A 23416-nucleotide genomic window follows, 5' to 3' on the forward strand; every position below is an offset into this window, starting at 1 on the left:
AAAGTAAGGTAAGATTACACTATTACTCTCCTTTTGTTGCACGTTGCCTCTTCCCTTCCTTAACCCCAATTTATTCATCCGTCTAGTTGTAACTAGATCAAGAAAAATCCTATAAAGTTAAATGTTCATATTTATATCTTTACAATAATTTTCAAGCAACTCTTATGTGTTGAAGCATATCTTTATTTCTCAATCACCAGGCAAATTAATTATAGAAAACCAAGTAAAATTTTGCTTTTTCCAGTAACATACAAATACAACTGTTACATGACTTTTTGTACAATTTTTTAAATTTCCTATACAATATTACCTTCATTAACAGATTTTATTATTTCTTTAGAATTCACAATTAAACAGATTGTTCAGTCACAATCCTCACAGCATTAGAATTCAAGTCCCTTAACTCCCCCTCCCCCGATGACTGCAGTGAGTTAGGATATTGTTTTGCTGCCTGTTGGCTTCTGCCAGTGGGGAGGAATGCAGCCCTAGAGGGGGGTGGCTTTCCACTGTTACCAACAAAAATGGAAACTTTAAAAATCCTGCCCCAATGAGGAATAAAGAATAACCATGGCTCCCCAACTTCTGCTCTGGCTGGCGCAAGCCACCTGGGCTGTGGATAAAGCAGCAGATCAATCTTGTCACTCTTTGCCCCCAGCCTCCACAAGTCCTACTCAGGATTGCTCTGCTCAGTGCTAAGTTTTCCCATTCCCAAAAATATTTAGGGCTGAAGGGAAAGGATTTACGATACAATTCCAACACCAGATAGAATTTTAAACTATAAATGAGGAAATGTGTTTATCCTAAGGTCAGAGGTTGAGAACATTCTCTTGGTATACATCACATTATTTTTATTTGAACCTCTGCAAACACTCCATCTTTGTATTTTATTGGTAGCCTTGTTTCCTGGCAGGTTGGTGAGATTTGATTCTAGAGTGACCTACTCTTTGATCCAATAAAGGATCTCCTGGACAGCCAGGCATTTGTGAAGATGTGGCTAATAAATCGTAATTTGGAAACAATGACTCCACACTGAACGTCCAAGTTTCTTATTGCTACAAGTTCTGAGAACTTATGGTTAGTGCAGCTGCAGAATGGAAGCATGTAACCCCCAGCAACAATGGAAGGGAAAAAGAGGAATTTCACAACAAATCACTTTTATAATTCTAGGGAAACCAGATAGTTTTTGAAAAGCAAATTCAGTCTAATTTTATACTATATATAGCAATAAATTAAATGAAATTATTGTGAGTGGAAGACTAGATATATAGTAATACGTTGTGACTTAGTAGATTATACGTGCATACTGTTGAGGTAAAAGTATTACTTGTACCGTGTGTATAAATCATGAGAGCCTGTATTCTTGGGAGAAATCTGGTACTGTCTGAAATGAGCAGTAAGTTTGTATTGGCTTCAGTTGGGGCAGGGTATTCACACGTGCACATAGTTCACAGTATTAAACAAAACAAAAGTCAAATATTAAGTGTTGTATGAGTCAGTTTGTGATAATTGAACTGGGCTTCCATGTATCTTCCTTATTCCCATTTCAATGACATTTACAATCACACAGCACTTCAGGGATAAGGGTTCTGATCTATGGTACAGTTACACATGAGCAGATATTTTTGGACACTCAATTTCTGTTGAGGTATTTAACATTTGCAAAGAACTAATAAAGATGCTCTCTCCTTCACATTTATATTAGCATATAAAAAATAAAACCCCTGATTAAAATAAACTCTTCATTATTATTTTTTTTTAAAAAGTCTGCATAGTCATATGATAGCTATAGTAAAAAGTTTCATTTACAAATAAATGGCAGCAGCCGCAACTGGTGAAGTGCATGTTGCTGTTGACTAGTTTTAGGTCAGGGCTTTAGTTCATACACAAAAAAGGCACAACTATTCATAGTTATTACAGCACAACTACTTTCTCATCTGCAAATTCAAGGGATCTGTAAGGCTAAATAGTATAAAAAATATATCAGTGCAGTTTCTTCATTCCTGAGTCACAAAATAAATTAATAAAACCTGAAACGAAACTAAAACTTCATTCCTTTAAAACAATATCCTCTTTCATGTGTGCTTACATTTTTGTTATCATGCTTCTATTATTTAATAGCATAAAGCCTCATTATGAAACTGTAAAAATATAATTTCCACAGGAAGTAAAACAAAAAATGCAATGCGTCTATATTGACAATTAGCTATTGCTGGAATTCAAAGAAGCATACAAAAAGAGGCAAGGGGGAAAAAAGCTCAGCAGAGATACTGGATATCCCCCAGTGATATTCCCCCCTTCCCCACCAGAACTGAGAATAATGACAGATAATAGATGAATAGAGTCCACAAAACTTGAGCATTAAAAACGTATGCAGTACTTGCATTGCATTCTTTAAATGAAAAATATTTTCATTAGGTAAGCAAAACTAAACTTGGATGAACTTCCATCTGGTATTAAATTAATTACTAGTTAAAGGCACTAGCACATAAAATCCAAACAGAGTCAGCATAGAAAAAACACTTTCTTTCTTTAATGTGAAGCATAACCAGGACTCCATAGCCTCGTGGGAGAGCCATTTTCACTGCTTGAAGATATAGGACTGAAAGAGGTTGCAGAGGAAACAGGAAACCCTATATTGATAAATAAAGAGCATAGTGAGTATTCATATATATATGATAACAATGTTGCTGGTTTGTACGCAGGTTTTGTGTTAAGGTCTGGGATCATATGGACCTGGTTCAAGACATAAATAAACGTGTTTACAACAGAAAAAGAAACACTGATCCTACAATCCATTATTAAACACCAAGCCCTACATCCAAACTGCATGTCACATTATTCAAGAACTGAACAGGCATGCTTAATCTGGCACTTGTGGAAAAACAGCTGCGAGTTACAACATGCTTCTGTTCTGGATTGGGGCCATACACCAGTTTTCTGCTGAGAATCTTTGTCTGTTTGGCTGCCTCCCCTGCCCTGCAAGAAGCTGTGCATGATGTTAGAGTAAAATTTGATAATTTCAATGACTTGGAAAGTACAGTTCTGCCAATTAGCCCAGGACAGTCTTTGAATGAAACACCCTCTCTAGATACAATATTATTCAGTTACGATGCTCAATTTATATATTCTATGTGCTTTTAACTGGTTAACATCTGCTTACGTTGTCTGTGCTGAGGACTTGTTCTTGGGATAAAAGCTGGATGAGTTTGCTGTTCCTTTGGTGAGAAAATAGCATAGTGTACTGAAAGATATTACAGAACAGAAGACAGCACTGAAGTTCATTTACATTCACAGTTAAAAATGCTGAAAAAGTTAGGGGAGGGGGAAATACTTCTGCATCACTTGGCTCTCACTTACCTATAACCATAACAGCCATCCCTGCCAACAGCGCAAAAAGTGTGAAAAACATGGCTTGATAGGAATCAAGGAAGTGTTGGAATGAGCTTGCTCCATCTGAGATTGAAAAGAAGAGCTGCAGGTAGCAGGGTTTCAACAGTAATGTAACTTCCTAATGTGCTTTGAATTCAATTGGGATCTTTCCTTACAATTCCATATCTTTTGTTGCAAAGATTTATTTGAGCCAACTATGTACCTATTTAAACAGCAAGGCTGCACTTCAGTAAGGTAGAAATTTTTAAAACAACGGCTGAAATATGCTTATTGGTGACAGCTCAAAAATACGATGAAATGTCAATACAAATTGCTTCCAAAAACCCCAAACCTTAACCGTTCCTGAAACTGTTATGCCATAATTGTTAAGTAAAACATAGCTCTGAAGCATTATTGATGAAGACTATGGTGCCAAGTAGCCAAAAATTCCCATACATGCACTCAAGCACATTTGTAGGTACACTGGTGCTTTCATTAAGTTACCCTTTGCATTGAAGCTGTATCTGATGCCCTTTCTAGGTCAGGGGTGCAGAATCTTAAGACTCAGGGGCCAAATCTGGCCTTCAGGAGGTCCCATTTTGGCTCTTTGGGTTTTCCCAGGGTTCCGTGCCCCCTTCTCCGGCCACACCCCTTTCCCCCAAACGATTGGTGGTTTCCCAGCTTTGGCATAGTTTCCCCTCCCACTCTAAGAGGTTACAATGCCTCTACTAAGGCTCAGTTACTGGCAGTAAGAGCTTTAAGCTACAACATTCTGATACTGTCGGTATTTGGGAACCATCCCTTTTCCCTTTGGCCCCGCCCACCAGTGGAATGCAGCCCCTGAGAGCTTTTCCGAAATGGGATTCGGCCCCCAGGCTGAAAGAGGTTCTGCACCCCTGCTCTTGGGCCGGTTCTACACTACTGCTTTAAAGCGCTTTATAACGCTCTTTAAAACAATAGTGTAGATAGGTCTTCTGAATTTTGGAAGAGCTGTTAGGCAGCATAGGCAGCTGCTTCAGAAAGAGGAGGCTCAGGGACCTTGGTGCATACATGGAGCCCAACCAGGCCCTGATTCTCTGAACTTCTTGAATTGAGAGATGAGGAAAAATATTGACACAATAAAATCTCTCTGCTGACAATTCTATGCCAACACATTTAAACACCACAGATACTGTTGTAGATAACACTTATTCACACCTAACCTGAAGATGTCAACATCTTCAAGGAGACAAAAAGGGACTTACTCCAATATCAGACAGAGAGAAAAGGAGATAAACTTACGTCTCATCGATAGGGTTCTGTCAGAAACAGAAATCACTGTCACTGGGATAGTGATCGACTGGTCAGTTACTGCACTGGATATAGTGAGTATGGTAGATAAAGATCCTTTGCTTGTGAGTCTTGGGTCTGTTAAACTCACAGTGAATGTTACATAGCTAGGCAAGCCATAGGATCTGTCCTTCTCAAAGGCCATCACCACAGGTGAGCCAGATTTCACCTATAAGATAAAATATATTATTTACCAAAAGCATCTGGCAGTCTTTCTTCCTGAGCAGTGATACAAAAAAACTGTACCAAAACCTCTCTGGGTTATTTTTGAGCTGCGTGAGTTTCCTGACTGACACCCGATCAAATAATCAAGACAGATCTATTGGTCATTTCAGTGTAATTTCCCCTTCCTCTTTTCATGTCTTCCCCGATGAGAAAGTTGGTTCTCAGAGATATTCACTCACTACTCGATAGACACTCCCTGCTCATGGCAACCACAGAAAAGATTTTTTCTCTAGGATGGCTTCACTATGAGTGTCTCTTTATAACGGTGCTGATTTATTGTGGTCAATATCTGTACTAGAATACTGAGTAGAACATCAACACCAGCACCATCATTGTCTCTCTCTCTTTTTATATTCCAAAGCCTCGCCAACTCTACCTTTAATGTACAGGTTAAATAGGTTAGCTAAAATGCAGATGGCAATTTCCCAAGGTTTAAGGAACTGACTACAAATGTATTTGTTTCCTTTAATAATTGCTTAAATTCTACTTCGCACCTATGAGTACGTTTACATAAAGTTTAATTTTAATTAATTTGACTTCTATTTTTATTAGCTTGATGACAGAACTAACTGAAAGCAAATTTGTGGTAGGTGGCCTAAAATTGTCCAATTACCTGAAATTAAAACAACTTTGTAAAAATATCTATAGAATATACAGATGAAAGTTGGAGCCCCTCTAACTTAAAATAAAGCTTTGACTTTATTTTAGCGGCCTCGCTAGGGAACAAAATGCATCTCAACGTGCTTTCAATTTTACTTTTAAACTTTATGTATAAAGATTGCAAAAAGGACAGAAACATTGTCTTTGTACTTCCATTTTCTGTTCTTGGCTGAAATCCAGTTTGCTCTGATTTTTTTTCACCGCAGGTCAATTTTTCATATTTATTAGAATGGTGCGCCTAGTATCCATACTAGCTCATGATCACTCTGCGTCAGTTATGTCCTGACTTACCTCAAGGTTTTGAAGAATTTCAGTGGCTCCAAAGATCCTCACATCACAACTTGTGTACTGATTACTGAGGATAATTTCGGTCTGATTAGCATAAAATCCTGGATTAAATGGCACTTCAGCAGTGCTCTGCTCTGCGGAGAAATGGCTGCCCTGGACTGAGGCTGTGAGGATGAGAGCAGTTTTGCTCATGCTTAGCTGCTTTAGCTGCTTGTCAGCAAGTCTATGCATGGTGATGGAACAAGTGTAATGTCCTAAAAAAAAAAAAAACAAGAAGAATTTTAACATTAATAGCTATTGTTCCTTCTTAAATGTTCTAGATTATATTACTATTGAGGGTATTCTTATTACACAACTTTAGAAATCTTTTTTTGGGGGGGAGTAAAGGCTGGATACAATATATAAACATCTTCCTTAAATTCTAAAAGAAAATATTTCATGATCCAAAGCTGTTGCAATTTTTTGAAAAAAATAACAACAAAAACCAAGAACAGGCCTTGGAGAAAAACAGGAAAGGTCGCCCCCCTCATTTTGTGTGTTTCCCACCCCCCACCACCCCGGCCCTTCACATCTCTAGTATGGAAACCATCAAGACCAAATCTGAATTCTACTGCAAATCTGATGTTTGAGTTGTGCCAGCAGGACCCACCACTAGTGCAAGAGGAAGTTAACACTTCTTAAAGCAGCCCCGGAAATGAGCCGACGTGCTCATTTCCACAATGGAAGAGGTCAGTGGAGCGCTCATCTTCTGGCCCCACTGACTTCTTCTGTTCTGGAAATGAACATTTCAGCTCGTTTCCAGTTGCTTTAGGAAATGCTAGCGCCGGGTCCTGTGGGAATGGGCAGACTCCTTCGGAGACAGTGCTCTGCGCTTTTACATTTGAATTGCCTTGAGGAAAGAACTTTTCCAGGTGCAACGTTCTTCCCTATGTGAAGTGCTGAGACATGAAGGAGTTTGCTGATACTGAAAATCAAATCTGTTCCCACCTGCTGTGTTGTCTTCATTTAACACTGCAATTCCAGCCAATCATCATCACCATTAAGCTTGTCTGGCACATTTGTATCTTTATATCCCCAGGTTGCTCATTATTACTTTATTACTTAACTACTGGATTATTATTTTTGCTCCCTCAGCTCATTACTAAGTATTACGTTAAGACAATAAATAATATAATATCAGAGCGTGCCCCATGGACCGAAGAGTTGTTGGTGAGATTCTTATGTACATAAAGGCCTCTACCACTTTTCACCATCAAAAATAAAATAGATCACCCAAAACAAATAAATGTAAACACGGTTGTGTGTAGAAAAGTTGATATAAAGTTTCTGGAAAGTTTACGAGTGTGAAAATAAAACTGAAATGTGTTTAGTTAGGTTTCTTTTCTAGGTACAGCCAATTTTAGCACTGATGGCTTTAATTTATGCCAGGAGTAGGTAATATTTTTAGACGTATGGACTCATTTATCAATTTGAGAAACATAGGCCTGGTTCAGACAACACGCTAAACCATGCTGCTTAACCACAGTTAACCATTTTGTGGCTAAGCAGCATGGTTTAGCGTGTTGTCTGAACCAGGCCATAGTAGCTGCCAAGGGAGGTGTGGCAAGTTACAAAGCATGAGTAACCTGCTCAAAAGTCTGAGTATAAGGCAGAAGTGGGGTCCGAGCCCCAACACACTAACCAACTTCAGGGAACTCACAGTTTTCAGTGCTAAGAGAATTCTAGGGAGTTATGTGAAATTAGTTTCAGTTTATTTTTGATCAGGATTTACCCAGTTTGCACCTTCCAGACCAAAAGTGGACTTTGATGAAAACTGTGGTCAAAGTCCATACATACCAAAAAAAAAAAGAAAAAGAAAAGAAAAGAAAAGAAAAGAGCTTGCAATATGATACAAACCTTGATACGGACTTTGAGATGGAATTTGGAGAACTTTTGCAAGTTTTGCTGATTCGCACATCCCATTTCACTGGAGACAAACTCTGCATACACACATACGTGAGTATACACAGGTCACTTTGCTTTGAAGTGAACCCAGCTACTAGTAAGAAAATGTATTTTCTCTCAAGAAGAGAAAAAGAATATAATGAAAGAAACTTGGGCCTTAGCTAGACCAGGCTATATCCCGGGGCGAACCCTGGGATCGTCCCGGTGCATCCACATGACGCACAGGGGATCCCGGGATCAGGGAGGGATCATCCCTCCCTTGCCCCGGGATAGATCCCTCCCCTTTGGGCCCGCTTTTTCCGCGGCCCCGGGCTGAGCCCGAGACCGCGGAACATCTGGCCCATTTCCACTGCTTGACCCCGCTCCGTGTGGGTGCAGCTCTCCTCAGGAATGCTGCACCCATCGGGGTTAGGGTGGGGGGAGCGGGGAAATGAAATGAATTTTTTTAAAAAATTACCTTTAGCGCACCAGTGTTCGTGCGCTCCTCTCCCTTGAAAAATTAAAAAATGGCAGGCATGACACCAGTCTTCCTGAGGTCGTCACGCCTTACGTGTAAAGGGGGCGAGATCTTGCGTTAATCCCAACGCGAGGTTTCCCCTCCTCTCCCCCGGAACAAAAGGTAGGTCTAGCTAAGGCCTTAGTATCCTAATCTCCGCAAGCGTATTTTCTTCATAACTTAGGCACTTGAAAGAGAACTGGGGAAGGCAAGAGCTGCGCCCCAGGATATGCTAGGTGGGGTTGGGTCAGGCCTCCAGCCAACATGCTCTTCAGCTCTTCAATGCTCTGAGCAAGGCACTGCATAGGCCTTGTGCATCACACCCATATGTGTGTGATGCACAGAGACCATGGAGAAGTAATTCTAGTTTGCACAACATGGCACTCCCATACTATTACCACAAGATGTGGCAAAGCTCTGATAGGTTTAAAAAGACACTAGCCAAATTCATTGACAGATCATTGACTATTAACCAGGACAGTTAAATAGGACTCACAAGTCGAGCAGCAGTCTGTCTTTGAATGACAGACTCAGAGGATGAAGATGAACTACTTCATTCATGCTCTGCTTTAAGTAAAGGTATCAAGCTAACCTCCACTGGAGACAGGGTTCTGGGTTACATGTGCCCTGGTCTGATCCATTCCTGCCACAAAATTGACACCTCTGCTGCTGTTGCTGCCCATCCTCAATGCAAGAAGGGCAAGTTTTGGGAAAGAAGAGAGGAGATGGCGTAGGGAACTTCCCAGCAGAGTATCAATCACATGACAGAACACTGCCCCAAAGAGGTTACAATTTGACATGGGGGAGCCACAGAGAGAAGGCACTTAACAGAGACAACGGTAAAGAGGGAAGAATATGCAGTTGGGTTAGTTCCATATATTTAGTCTTAGTTTCAGTAGGGGAGAGAGACCAAGAGCTTGTGCCAAAAATGACACAACCATTTTGAAGAGGGATAGGAAAGAAGACACATAATGCAGTACATTATATAAAAACATGTTATACAGGGCTTAGCTTTATGAGTATAAAGCACCCGTAACTATAAATCTATCTATTGTGCAAAGGGGAAATCATATTTACTGTGCTAGTCTCAGTTTTTCTCTACATAAAATTCCCAGTACCATCATCATCCGAAATCATAGTTGAAAACTTAATACAATTTGGTCCTTTCCTCTTACCTGAAGTTACATCAAAACCAGGTTCTGTTGTAAAAATTTCAGAGGCTGGGAAATCAAATACATCGTTGTTGAAATGAAGTTGGCAGCTGATACTAGACTGGGGCCTCATTTCTTCAATTACTTCAATTTGGGCAGGTGAACATTCTCCTAAAAAAATTGGGTGAAAGAATTAACGTATCAACCGAAAAATAATCTTTTTGAGGATTAGCATTGGTTAAAAAACCCACAGCAAATCATGTCAAACTATAATCTCATTACATTTTTAAGCATTTAAAAGACAAGCCGTTGATTAGAGCAGGAAGACTTACACAGATGACTTTTCTCACCTATGACTTAAAAGCATTTAACATCAAAAGCTTTACAACAATAATTATTGAGAATGAATGAGGTATAAAGTGTTGTTAAGTGACGGGTCATATTGAGCTGCATGTAATTTCACTTCATTTAAACTTTGGATCAAGGCCTTGTAACCCAGTTACATACTATGGAAGTCTCACTAATGTGTTTTCCAGAGGTTGTCAAGAAGATAAATGGTGTCATTTATTATTGGATTGAAATGGGGCATTAGTTTCCTTAGAAATATAGTCAATATATCAGAAACTGCTGAGTGCTCTGCATTGCATTGTTAAAATATACTTGCTTATTAATCATTAAATATTTGTTGTGGTGTAGAAACTATTATTTATGTCACAATTTGACACACTCTTGTTGATCATTTCATGACAGGTAAATATTTGAACAATAATAATTAATTTATATAAAAAGGATGAAAAGAGATGGGTTGAGTTGTCAAATATTTGGCAGATAATGGACCACTACACCCACATAGAATCATAGAATAGCAGAGTTGGAAGGGGTCTACAAGGCCATCGAGTCCAACCCCCTGCTCAATGCAGGAATCCACCCTAAAGCATCCCTGACAAATGGTAGTCCAGCTGCCTCTTGAATTATTCTAGCCCACTACATCTCTAGGTAACTGGTTCCATTGTCGTACTGCTCTAACAGTCAGGAAGTTTTTCCTGATGTCCAGCTGGAATCTGGCTTCCTGTAACTTGAGCCCGTTATTCTGTGTCCTGTACTCTGGGAGGATTGAGAAGAGATCCTGGCCCTCCTCTGTGTGACAACCTTTTAAGTATTTGAAGAGTGCTATCATGTCTCCCCTCAATCTTCTCTTCTCCAGGCCAAACATGCCCAGTTGTTTCAGTCTCTCTTCATAGGGCTTTGTTTCCAGACCCTGATCATTCTCGTTGCCCTCCTCTGAACAAGCTCCAGCTTGTCTGCGTCCTTCTTGAACTGTGGAGCCCAGAACTGGACGCAATACTCCAGATGAGGCGTAACCAGGCCTGAATAGGGAGGAACCAGTACCTCACGTGATTTGGAAGCTATACTTCTATTAATGCAGCCCAAAATAGCATTGGCCTTTCTTGCAGCCTTATTGCACTGTTGGCTCATATTCAGCTTGTGATCTACAACAATTCCAAGATCCTTCTCATTTGTAGTATTGCTGAGCCAAGTATCTCCCATCTTGTAACTGTGCATTTGATTTCTATTTCCTAGATGTAGAGCTTGGCATTTATCCCTATTAAATTTCATTCTGTTGTTTTCAGCCCAGCACTCCAGCCTATCAAGATCACTTTGAAGTTTGTTTCTGTCTTCCAGGGTATTAGCTATCCCACCCAATTTTGAGTCATCTGCAAATCTGATAAGCGTTCCCTGCACCTCCTCATCCAAATCATTAATAAAAATATTGAAGAGCACTGGGCCCAGGACTGAGCCCTGTGGTACCTCACATGTTACCTCCCCCCAGTTTGAGAAGGTTCCGTTGATAAGCACTCTTTGAGACTGAAAATTGCCTTTCTGTGGTGGAAAAAGTGGGTGATCGTGTCTCCGTCAAACATATAAACAAAATGTTTGGCACTGATGTTCTTGCCCAAAAGGTGTGTTTTCCACTAAAGCCTACTCAGTTTTATTGATTTAATTCACTGAATTTGTATCTGCTCTAAAATAATTATTTAAACATATTTCCACAATTAAACTTTAAAAACCATATACAGAAATATTTCATGTAATGTTTACATAGAAAATTAGTTGCACAGAAAAGCAGGAGACAAGCTTTCAGAAACAGAAAGATCAATAAGTATACCTTTCATATTTTTGCTTCTGTGCCCAATTTTAACTATAACCTTTGAAGTCGGAGCATCCTGAATATTTGTTTTCATTCCACTTACATGCATGGCCACAATCCTTTGAGGTACATTAATTGACACCTTAAAGGAAAAAGAAGAGATCACAGTATCACTTATTGAGGGTTGCAATCTTCTGCACACTCACTGGGATGCAATTCCTACAGAGCCAAGAGAGACTCAGTTCAGACATCACGTTTCTCAATGGTGGTTTTAGAACTCCATGGTGGAGTCTGGATCTTCAGAGCTCTTTTGACAGCCAAAAGACTTATATTATCACATTGGAAGGACAAATTTACACCTCCTATAATGCAATGGATTGAGGACCTAATAACATTATCAACTTTTGAACGAGTGTTACATAGATGCAACTTGCAAGAGGATAAATATATGGATATTTGGTCTGGTTTTCTTGAAACCTTTGTATAACTCTCTCCCTTTTAAAAAAAAGTTTATATGATGGAAATGATAATTCTATATACACAATCTATGGTGTCGTGTCTCCCCCCCATTTTCACGATGTATTTTTTGTTTTGTTTGTTGATATTCACAATAAAATTTGGAAATTTTTATTAAAAAAAACCATTGAGAAATGTGTTGATTGGTGGGAAAACTCCACGCAACAGTGGATTTTTTTTTGGAAAACACTCCACGCAAAATATTCACATTGTGGAGAGGAGAGTTCCTGCACAACCGTAGTGTTGTGTGGCAGGCTCCATGGAGTATTACGTTGCATTGAGTTTTCCCACTGGCTACAGAATTTCCTGGCAAGAGTGGCGAAAGGAGCGAGTGCCGCTCTAGGAAAGCTGCCGGGATATTTTTTTTTTGCAGCAATGGCTGATAGGATACCATTGGAAGGACTGGGGGAGGAGAGAGGGAGGAGGAACTATCAATCAAACATCACAATGGATTTTGCTCAACTCCACAGTAGCCCACAATCACACAATGGTGGAGTTAGAACATGTTGTGTGGGGAGTACCCCCTAAAAACTCAACCGTTGAGTGGAGTTTTCACACTGCGTTGACAAACGTGTTGTCTGAACTGAGCCAAAAATAATATTAATTATAATATTAATAAGTTTTGAAGATAAATTCATTGAAAGATGGGTACTTTTAAAGCAAAATTGTAGTATAGCTTAATCTTGAGGAAAGGAACCTCCCGTGCAAGCACTGAGTCATTGCTGACTCTTGGAGGGACGCCAGCTTTCGCTGACATTTTCTTGGCAGGCCTTATAGCAGGGTGGTTTGCCATTGCCTTCCCTGGCCATTATTACCTTTCCCCCAGCTATCTGGGTACTCATTTTACCGACCTCGGGAGGATGGAAGGCTGAGTCGACCCGAGCCGGCTGCTTGAATTTAAATTTAAACATGCTGTTTCACCTAAAATATATACCATTTACCTGAAATCCATGTAGAATTTCGAAACATTTTAGCCCTGCAAACAACTGACGTTTGCCACATAAAAATAATTTTAAAAAGCTAAGAATAAATATATTAGGTGACATAGGGTAGTGCCTCTGCACTAGCAGCATGCACTGCTTGTGCAATGGGACTTTGGTGCTTCTAAAAATAAGCCGAGACAAATTGAAATGCTCATTTCTAGAATGGGGCCAGTCAGCGGAGCTCACAGAAGGAAGCTCTGCGGACTTGTCCCTATCCAGAAATGACCATTTCTGCTCCTTTCTGGGGCGATTTTCAAAGTGCCAAAGCGGTGGGTCTCGTGAGTGCAACAGAAGCAACAGAGGCAGAGGAGCCCCACTGGATATTGCCCATGCTTCCTTTGGACATAGAAGATGGCTACATGTAATGTGCAACAAGGGGGTTTCCTCTCCACAGCTGTTTCCAAATTTAAAATGGCATTTGGGGTGTGTGTGTCTGCACGCCTTAGTATGAATGTGTGTACGCGTGCGAGAATGCAGAACAGGGATGGGTGACCTGTGGCCCACCAGAGGTTATTGCACTCAAGTATGAAGTTGAGTCCAATGGTCACAAGTGATGAGAGTTGGAGTCCAAAAAGATCTGGATGGCAAAAGGCTCCATACCCCTGGTATAGAACTACTGAAAGGAATGTATGAACTCTGTACAGCACCATGTACATTGATGGTGCTATATAAATAAATAAATAAATAAATAATAATAATAATAATAACTATTTCTAAACTGCTCTCACAGGAAATCTCAAGTTATTTTTTAAACTTGAAGAACTTTACAAAGCGGTTTAGATGTAGCTGTTGAGAAGGGCATACGTCAACATCCTTCTTGTTCACAACAAGATTCACTGAGAATAGCAACAGTTCAAATGGAATTAAAAAGTTTCTCACCTCCTGGTAAGTCTTAAGTAGCCCAGAAACCTCATAATATATTGTAACAGTTCCAGAATTCCTTGCTACAGCTACCCCTGTCTTTGAATCAATCTGAAGAATGTTGTTTAAAGAAGAACTCCATGATCCTGACAAACCTGTGAGAAAAGGAGATTTGTAACAAAATAATAATAATAATAATAATAATAATAATAATAATAATAAACCATACTGTGATAGTCAGGTTGTGATATACTTTATCCTTCTTTATGAAAGGAGTATATCTATTGCATAAATTGAAAAAATAATTTTAAGTCAGAATTATGAGCTTAGCCATACACGTATTGGACAAATATGCATAAACACACACACACACACACACACTCTGCAAAATCACTATTTTGTAAACAGAGGCAGATCCAATCCAGCAATGCACAATGAAGTAGCAGGAGGGTGCTGTTGCACCTGTGTCCTGCTTATGGGTTCCCTGTGGGCAGCTGGTTGGCCACTGTCTTCTTATGTTCTTATTCAAGGAGGAGGACTGAAAGACCTAATCCCATTCACTTGATTATCCTCCTCCCCCTCTCTGTGGACTGCAAAGAGACATTTCCCCTAAATCTCCACAGCTGGGTGTTTTGCTTCTGTCTAATTTCTTGAAGAAAGCCAATATCCAGTTTACTAAACACAACCTCTTTCACTAAAGCCACAACATGGCTGCTTCAACATCAGCTTCAAAGCCACTGCTGCTACTCAGACAGGAAGTAGACAGTTGGATTCTCTCTAGCCACAAAGAAAATGCTGAATAACTCCTTCGGAGTAAGCTTAAGCGATCTACGCATTAGGGCTGTGACATGGATGCTGATCCAAATGACTCCACACACTTTTCTCCCAGAAAAGGTTTCCGTTCACATGAGTAAAATTGCTCCAGCTGTGTGGTGACCTAGTGTACACAAAAGGCTTACCTCCTAATGCTAGCAAACCGGCTGAGCAGCTAAATAGCTTCCATATAACATGCCAACTGCCTCTGAGGAGCTTATTCATAAACTGAAAAGCTCTCAATCTAATTATGCCACTAACTTGGAAAGGGACATTATTTCAGATTGGACCACCAAAGTAGGATGGGAGGGACACAAGAGGCCCACACCCAAGAGCCCCTTGTATTTGTTCTTCTTCACCATTGCAAGCTGCTTGTTCACATGCCTCTCACTCCAGTCCAGATGATGGTGGTGGTGATAAGCAAGAAGCAGTAGATGCCCCCGCCTACTTTCTCACACAGCAAGGTTGCGAAACAGGATGAGGCACAAGAGCAGCTAATGACAGTGGTGGTGAGAAGATAAGACTCACTGAGAGTGTCTTGTCCAAGGGCCCTCAAAAATATGCAGCTAGCCGTGACAATGGGTATTATTTGTATTGTACTTAGGACAACGAGTGCACTTTTCTTCAGATACAAAAGGGATTATAAGAGTGGTTCACAAAAAAGATTTAAGGCACAACTCCCTTCCTCCCTGAATCAGCATGGCAGTAAAAATAGTAAACGACAGCAAAACCAGCAACATTTACAAAGTAATAACAAAGATTAAAAATCATAAGGGTAAAACAGCTCAGGGTAAATTGCAGTTTGTCATTCTATTGCATAAACTACATACACATGGATAGAGCTAGAAGTAAAGGTACAGGAGTGGTAGGATTGGTAGCAGGCCATTTTTTAACCAGTCTGACCACTCTTTAGGCAATATAAAAGCTGGCTATAGGAATGCTATCAGCTTTTTCTGAAGTGCATTGTTTGCTGCAAGTATATGTACTTTCTTTCTGATACAGTGGCATTATTTAGCATGATTCAGCCGGATCCATCTTTATATGTGCATTGCCTGATGTTTGGCTACTGACAACCAAGCCCAGGAACAACGGCATGGTATGTCTTCTATTTATTTATTTTATTTATTTTATTTTATTTATTACATTTTTATACCGCCCAATAGCCGAAGCTCTCTGGGCGGTTCACAAAAATTAAAACCACAGTAAAACACCCAACAGGTTAAAACACAATTACGAGATACAGTATAAAAAGCGCAACCAGGATAAAACCACACAGCAAAGTTGATATAAGATTAAAATACAGAGTTAAAACAGTAAAATTTAAATTTAAGTTAAAATTAAGTGTTAAAATACTGAGTGAATAAAAAGGTCTTCAGCTGGCGACGAAAGCAGTACAGTGTAGGCGCCAAGCGGACCTCTCTGGGGAGCTCGTTCCACAACCGGGGTGCCACAGCGGAGAAAGCCCTCCTCCTAGTAGCCACCTGCCTCACTTCCTTTGGCAGGGGCTCACGGAGAAGGGCCCCTGGAGATGATCTTAAGGTCCGGGTAGGTACATATGGGAGGAGGCGATCTAGGCCAGCAATCTGGCATTGACACACAAACAGCACTAGCAAGACCACACAAGCTTTAACCCATGGCCTCAAATCTGTATATTGACTCTATAAAGATCTATTAAACATTTATATAAAACACGAATGCAAACATGTTGACTTTCTGTCAAAATCACATAACCTTCAAATCATGTCAACTGCCTCATGACCTACTTAGTAAAGAAAATGGACACTCTATTTTTGCATATCCATGTGGCAAAATGCAATTATATTAAATATATTAGTTCAAAGATCGATAGAAATGACAACAATTCAGAACAAACAACGTATTGATGTGATTTAATTAAATACAGAGGAGATGATTAAGTCTGTTCATCCCATTAGCAAGAATGGGGGCTGACATTTGATAGTGAACAACATAATGAATAATGCATTTGGTTGTTTTAAAGATGTGTCACACAAGCAACTCTACAAAGTTTCCATGGCAATTTAATGTTGTGGGAGGCTTTCTTTTCCTTTCAGTTAATGTCTATTAGTATTCAACAATTTCTTACCTTCTTGGTTTACCAGTGAAGAAGTTAAGCAAATGACATCGCCAACGATAACATCTCTGAGCTCAGGGTAGATGGCATGTTGCACAGGAAGTGGCACATAATCTGCAATACTGCTGTGCTCTACATCCCAAACCTTTAGCAAACTTAGGCCTACATTCATTGTTCGGATTATTAATGTGTTGTTGGAGGCTCCTTTTCCAACCTGCACAAAATCATCTCTGCAGACAGAAATAAATAATAATAAACATTTGCAGTAGGCAAGGGGAGAGAACATTTTACTTTATTTTTGAATGTCAGTGGGAACAGGAAGTTCAAAAGACAGCAGGTGAAGATGGCCATATCATTCACATGGCTCTTGCATGCTACAGACGTGGCAACCATTAGATTCCCAATAAGCAAACCTTTAGGATGCTTCTTTAACAGTTCCTTATGTAGAACTTCCACGTAAATATATAAACTGTAGTATCAAATACCAACCAATTATGAATAGATGCAATCAGTTGACAAGAGCCATTTATAAATGATTGGTATCTGATCCTATGTATATTTACTTAGAAGAAATTCCATTTGTTTCTACAAAACCTCTCAGTCAATGTGTTTCGGATTACCATTAAATCCAACTTGGGGTAGAAATGCTTTCAAGGAACTGATTTGGTCTGAATGGATTGCATTTGCTTTAGAACTTTTAAAAACAGAAATTAAGCAATACCCTTTCTACTTCCCAATACACACAATACTGGTAACAGTCAGTCAGATCTCACGGAAGAATTGTACTGTGCACTTTTTCAAACCAGCAATCTGGCAAGGCCACACCAACACCACCAGTACACCAAACTGCACAAAACTGATTAAAACATATAAAACTGATATAATATTAAAATATCAATTGGACATCTTGAAATTCATCTGGGTAGGTCTGAAGTCTCAGCACCTTGAATAATGAAGTCTCAGCACCTTGAATTAGCACACATACTAATCTATTTATAGCTCCTATAAACTTATTCCCTTGCTATTGACAATTACCTGTTGGTTGCAAAGCCAAGCACAGAATTTTGTGAGTGGAAAATATCTCCAAAATTGTCATGGAAGTGGATGGTCAAGGTCAAGGTCATACCCAAAGGTAATGTCATTAATGCCTCATGGTTGTGTGTGTGGAAAATTGGGTTCATGGATATTCTCAGATAGGAAATGGGAGCCACCTATATAATATCAACAGTGGAAAACATAACACGACATCATTTTCTCTGCACAATAATCAATCGTATCCTTTTAGATTTTGATCTTGACCTCTTATTTCACTACGAATAAACAAATTAGTGATCTTAACCCCATACTACTAATAAACACATTTGGGATTTTGAATGATGTATATTACATATTAAACATATCTGTGGGAAGTATGGGTTGGATCAGGGCTTGCCCAAGACATTTTGCTGCTTTTGAGGCAGAGCAAAAAATGCCTCCTCATAATATCCATGGCTGGTCAAGTTATTTTGGTACCTGAGGCAGAAAATCCGACCTTCCTGAAAATACAACAATCATAAATTAAATATTAAGAATTTGGTGAACTTTCATGAGACCCAAATTAGCTGGCTGAGGCAACCCCCTCACTCTTCCTCATAGTAGGGCTGGTTCAGTGAATGGAGCAGAGTTCATGTTCATCAAACTGGGCTTTTCATCTTCCTTCTGCAGACCTTTGTGGCCCCTGAAATCTGCTGGGTGATCATTGGGAATGGCATGGGACATTGAATGTGGCACTTCATATTGAATGGAAGACCAGTTTAGGATCCAAGCCATTAATCCAAAACAAAATCCAATGGTCATGTGATAAAATCTTCCCTTTTACAGCTTCTGTAGCCATACAAGCTAAAGAAGTAACCTGCAAAACCTCCTTTATAAGAGGTAAAGGTGCTACATGCCTCATTAGGTGGCAACATATGGGTAAGCAAAAAAAGGATTGAAAAGTAAATTGATATTAGAGATATAGGTTCTACTGAGTGTACATAAAACTGATTAACTTATAATTAACAAGTTTTTTTATACATAGGATCAAACAATCTATTTAAAAGATTCTGATTACATTGTTCAGCAGAGCTTCCAGGGCAGTTTACAAAAACAAGATAAAATAGAGATAGCAACCAAAAGATAACAATCTTGGTGAGGCAGGCCTTTCTGGGAAGGGAATTGCACAAACACAGTGCCATCATTGAAAGTCAGCAGTTGACATTTCAGATGGCAGGGACCAGCCTCGGCTTCAGAGGTTGGTCATGTTCCTTTATTGGGTCAACTAGGGTGTTGAAGACAAGAACCAGCACTTTGAACTGTGCTCAGAAATGGACAGGAAAACAGCAAACCAGTGAACTCCATAGGAAAGTTCTTTCAATATTGGCAAGATGTTTTTACAGAGTGCTTCCAATAAATAATTTGGCACCTATATTTTGAACTTACAGAGGTTTCAGAACAGTCTTCAAAAGCAGCCCCCACTTCGTACAACACATTACCTTAATCAATCTTGGATATTACCAGGAAATGGATAACTGGACAGAGATAGCTAGGCTATCTCTGTCCAGAAGAGAATGCAGTTGTCCCACCAGACTAATCTAATGAAAGGCACGTCTAGCCACTGAGGCTACTTGGGCTTTCAGTGACAAAAGTGTATCCAGGTGTATCCCAGTCCATGAACTTGATCCTTGAGGTGGTGTGCAACCTCATCCAGAATAGGTTGGACACCATCTCACTGAACAGACAAACTAGCTACTCACAGAACACCCATCTGTCTCAGGCCAGTACCATACACACAGGCTGCACCATACACACAGTTCATTTCCTTCAACAGCTACCTTCCAAACAGTCTAAATGGATGTGTCTATTAAGTCAACGGATTTTGAAACAGTTTATTATTGGATGGTATTTTTGTTATTATTTAATGAAGGCAAACCTGACTGACTTATTTAGGTTAACTATCAAAAAGGGAGGAAAAAAGAATATTTTCAGTTCTCCTTTGAAAAATAAATGAGGGAAACCTAAAGAAACACCCCCCACCCCTCCACAACTGTTTCTTTTTTAAGAACATTGTAGTGAATGCTCCCTTCAAGCCTCCTATGTAACAAGGGCCTTCTCTTTTTCTTCCCTGTTAGAGTTCTGGTAGAGTTTTATGTTTTGTTGCAAAATGGACATGTACTCTAAAAGGAATGGATGGGTTTGGCCTGAAGCAAGCAGCATTTTCAGAGACAGTAAAATGTGTCCAAGAGAACTGGTGTATATAGCTCTTTTTTGTATTAGTCGATTACAGTATTAGTACATATTCCCTTTGACTTGGACAGCTAGTAAAACCATTTTCAAGAATGTTTTCAAGTTCGTTTTACATTTAACTCTCTTGAGCATGTGACAAGTCTGATATAAGTATATAGTATTTTTTTAAAAAAATCTTGACTTTGCACCATTTTCAGCAGAAGTAGAGCATATCCCTTGGAAAGCTGCAATATATGTTTTGTCCACCATTTATTACGTCCAGGAAGGCCCAATGGCAAGTGAGCATGGGTGGGACCAGTCCAGAGCCTGAGATTACTTTACAGACCAGACAGATGTACCATCCTGCAGTTCTAGGGCTTCCCAATTCTAGTTCTAGCAGCTCCTTAGAGGTTACGATGTTCCTGTGGTGGAATCGCTCGGTTTGACTCAGCGATTCCCCGGCCGGAGAAGGGGGGTCTGACTCAGCCAGCCCAGACACACGCCCCTTCATTGCCGCTTGTTAACCCTTTAGAGTCTAGGTTCTCAAGGAAGCAACACCACACTCCAGAGATAGGGACCAAATACTTTTATTCTTCACACTACACACTTCCGTAAGGGTCCACACATTAAGGTAAACACGTAAGAGGTTTTGGGGGGAAACACGGACAAAGGAATGACACACTTAGGACAGCAGGGACTAATACCTCCCCCTCCCCCTTTACATGCTCAAGCCAATTAAATTCACACTCTCTCCCCACTTTACCACCCACCAGCCATAACTCCGGAAAGGTCCCTTGCCCACTTGTACCCAAACCTAGACTAAAACATAACAAACATTTAACTCTGCGACTCAACCCCTTTGTTGCTCACTCCAATTCAGCTTTACGCCACTCAAACTAGAAATCTTTCCCTCAGCGGCCGTGTGGCGCTTCCGCCATCCAGCTAGCCAGGCCTGGATGCTCTAACTCACCACGCACACGCTGGACTCCTGACACCCACAAGAAAGAGACTGGACCCTTGGGTGCCTAGGCTTTTTATCCCTTTCTGGGACCCCCTTGTCACCAGACCCACCCTGACCAATAGAAACCCCATAGCAACCCACACCTCTCCCGAAGGGAGGGGGAATGATCCCAGACATTGCACAGCTGCAACTTGTTACTCCCCCCACGCCGTACCAGCCTGGGGAGGCGTTATCAGATGCCAGGCGCTTCTCGCCCAGCGTGGCCTTGGCATTTCACTTGCTACTCCCTTTTCAGACACAAAGGAACCCCTCTCCCTCTCCCTTGGATGAAGCAAAAGATGTTCTCTTAAAGGAACCATGGGCTCAGCCCATGACAGTTCCCTTCCCCTCTGTTTATTCCCTGGAGCCAATAATTCTTTTGCAATGATTAGTCAAAGTTTTATGGCCTATTTGAGAAGCAATCCTAGCTGCCTCTCTCTTCTCAACAGACCAAGTGGAATAGAAGAAGAAAAGAAAAAGTAGGCTTGTGGTGGGTACTGAGCCTGTTCTGTGTCCCTTGCTGCAGCCTGCCCCAGGAGACCACAAGTTGGTCTCACAGTTGAGATTTGGTCTCTGCCCTGGCCATCCTACTGAAAGGTTCAGAAGACAGAGGAGAGGGTGAGCAATTCCTTGGACTTGGACTATGGGCCCTTGCCCAGGCATTTAGCCCCTTTTTTATCTGGTTGAGCTTTTATATTGTATTTTATATTATGGTTTTATACTGTTGTTTTATACTTTGAATGTTTTTAATTTTTGTGAACCGCCCAGAGAGCTCCGGCTATTGGGTGGTATAGAAATGTAATAAATAAATAAATAGGGTGTTGTTTCTCCTCTCCTTTCTCAGTCCCTTAGTTTGTCTTGGGTTCTCCTCCTGCCAGTTCATGACTAAGGTGGGAGCCGTGGGGGAACTGACTATAGAAGAGGGAAGGGAAAACCTCACTGGGGAAGGGTCAGGAAGGCTGCCATTTCTTTGGCCAAGGCCTAAAATAGAGTTGATTACTGTTCTTAGAGATTTTGAGATCCAGTTATACATTAGGGAGTTCATACATACAAGCTACATGGCAGAAGGGTCTAGAGCAAGGGTGGGGAACCTCAGTGGTGGGGGCCAAATCTGTCCCACTATGGTTCCCCAGAAGGCGACAACTCTTCTTCCGGGCCCCCTCCCCCACAATCACTGGGTGATTTTCCAGCTTTAGTGCAGTTTTTCCTTCATTCTAAAAGTTTGAAAAGCCTATCCTAAGACCTCTGGGCAGTAAGAGCTCTACGTTACAATAGGATTTATCCTACAATTTGTATTTTTATTTCCACTCCTTTTGCCTTTGTCCCCACCCAATGTGGCCCCAGGGACCACTGGAATGTGGCTTGAGAGCTTATCTGAAACTTAATATGACCCCCGGGCTGAAAGAGCTTCCCCACCCCAGTTCTAGAGATTTGATAGGAATGGCACCCACTTACGTCACCTTGCCCACTATGCATGCACCAGGAGGGGCGGCAAATAGTTCTGTCATGACTGTGGAGGGTAAACAATTGAGAACAAGAGTGCAGTGTGTGTACAGGGGATAACAGTTACGGATAAGCAATCCTCTGCAGTCTCTTATTTGGAGATGGGCGTGGAAAATTCTCATAACAAAGAAATATCTGAAGGACTGATTTTTCTACAGATGTATCAGTTCCTACCTGTTCCTCAAGCACATAATTTACTCACAATAAAGGGGAATGCCAGCTGGACTTCAGTGGACTGAGCTTTCAGAGATAACTCTGTTGCTATGTAACACGCACACCTGGTTCTTCCAACACATTTTAATATTCCCCAAGACATCCTTATTTTGAGGCTTGCAGACTTCTTTGTGCGATCCATATAGAAGATGAGTTCTAGCAAATGTAAGGGTCTTTCCTTCCTGTGAGTGTTTTCAAGGGGTGGGTGGGTGGGAATACAACCCTGGTAAGCCTACATCCTATATGATAGTCTGATACTACCCTATGGCAAAAGAATTATCCCAGCTTGAGAATCACTTTTTGGGGTGTGTGTGTATTTTCAGAAATAATGGAATACATTATTCAGAAGTTCATCAAAGTGAAGTGATGATCACTAGGAATAGTCAACTTTCAAGGACAAATGCTTTAATGAGCACAAGAAGAATTACCTATTATAGCTTGTACAAAACGTTGCTTAAACACATTTATTTCCAGTATTCCTTGTAATATATCATTTTGTGTGTCCATATCTTCCACAATCTATTTTAAAAATGATTATATTTGTGAGAAGCAATAGAAGTTCAAACATCAATAAGTGTCAT

General features: G+C 40.4%; 1 protein-coding gene across 1 annotated transcript in view; it reads right to left on the reverse strand.

Moving 5' to 3' along the window:
• Positions 1 to 1684: 1684 nt before the first annotated feature.
• Positions 1685 to 23416, reverse strand: part of NUP210 (nucleoporin 210) — a 107107-nt gene continuing 85375 nt past the window's right edge. The window contains exons 31-40 of the mRNA XM_063121248.1: positions 17912 to 18087; positions 16889 to 17106; positions 13990 to 14126; positions 11630 to 11753; positions 9487 to 9633; positions 5875 to 6125; positions 4651 to 4867; positions 3358 to 3453; positions 3161 to 3241; positions 1685 to 2630 (exon numbers count right to left, since the gene is read on the reverse strand). Coding sequence (XP_062977318.1) covers positions 2530 to 2630; positions 3161 to 3241; positions 3358 to 3453; positions 4651 to 4867; positions 5875 to 6125; positions 9487 to 9633; positions 11630 to 11753; positions 13990 to 14126; positions 16889 to 17106; positions 17912 to 18087 — 1548 coding nt within the window. The 3' untranslated portion in view covers positions 1685 to 2529. The remainder of the gene's footprint in view (positions 2631 to 3160; positions 3242 to 3357; positions 3454 to 4650; positions 4868 to 5874; positions 6126 to 9486; positions 9634 to 11629; positions 11754 to 13989; positions 14127 to 16888; positions 17107 to 17911; positions 18088 to 23416) is intronic.

Source organism: Elgaria multicarinata, chromosome 3 (assembly GCF_023053635.1).
Source record: "Elgaria multicarinata webbii isolate HBS135686 ecotype San Diego chromosome 3, rElgMul1.1.pri, whole genome shotgun sequence".
NCBI classification, from domain to species: domain Eukaryota; kingdom Metazoa; phylum Chordata; class Lepidosauria; order Squamata; family Anguidae; genus Elgaria; species Elgaria multicarinata.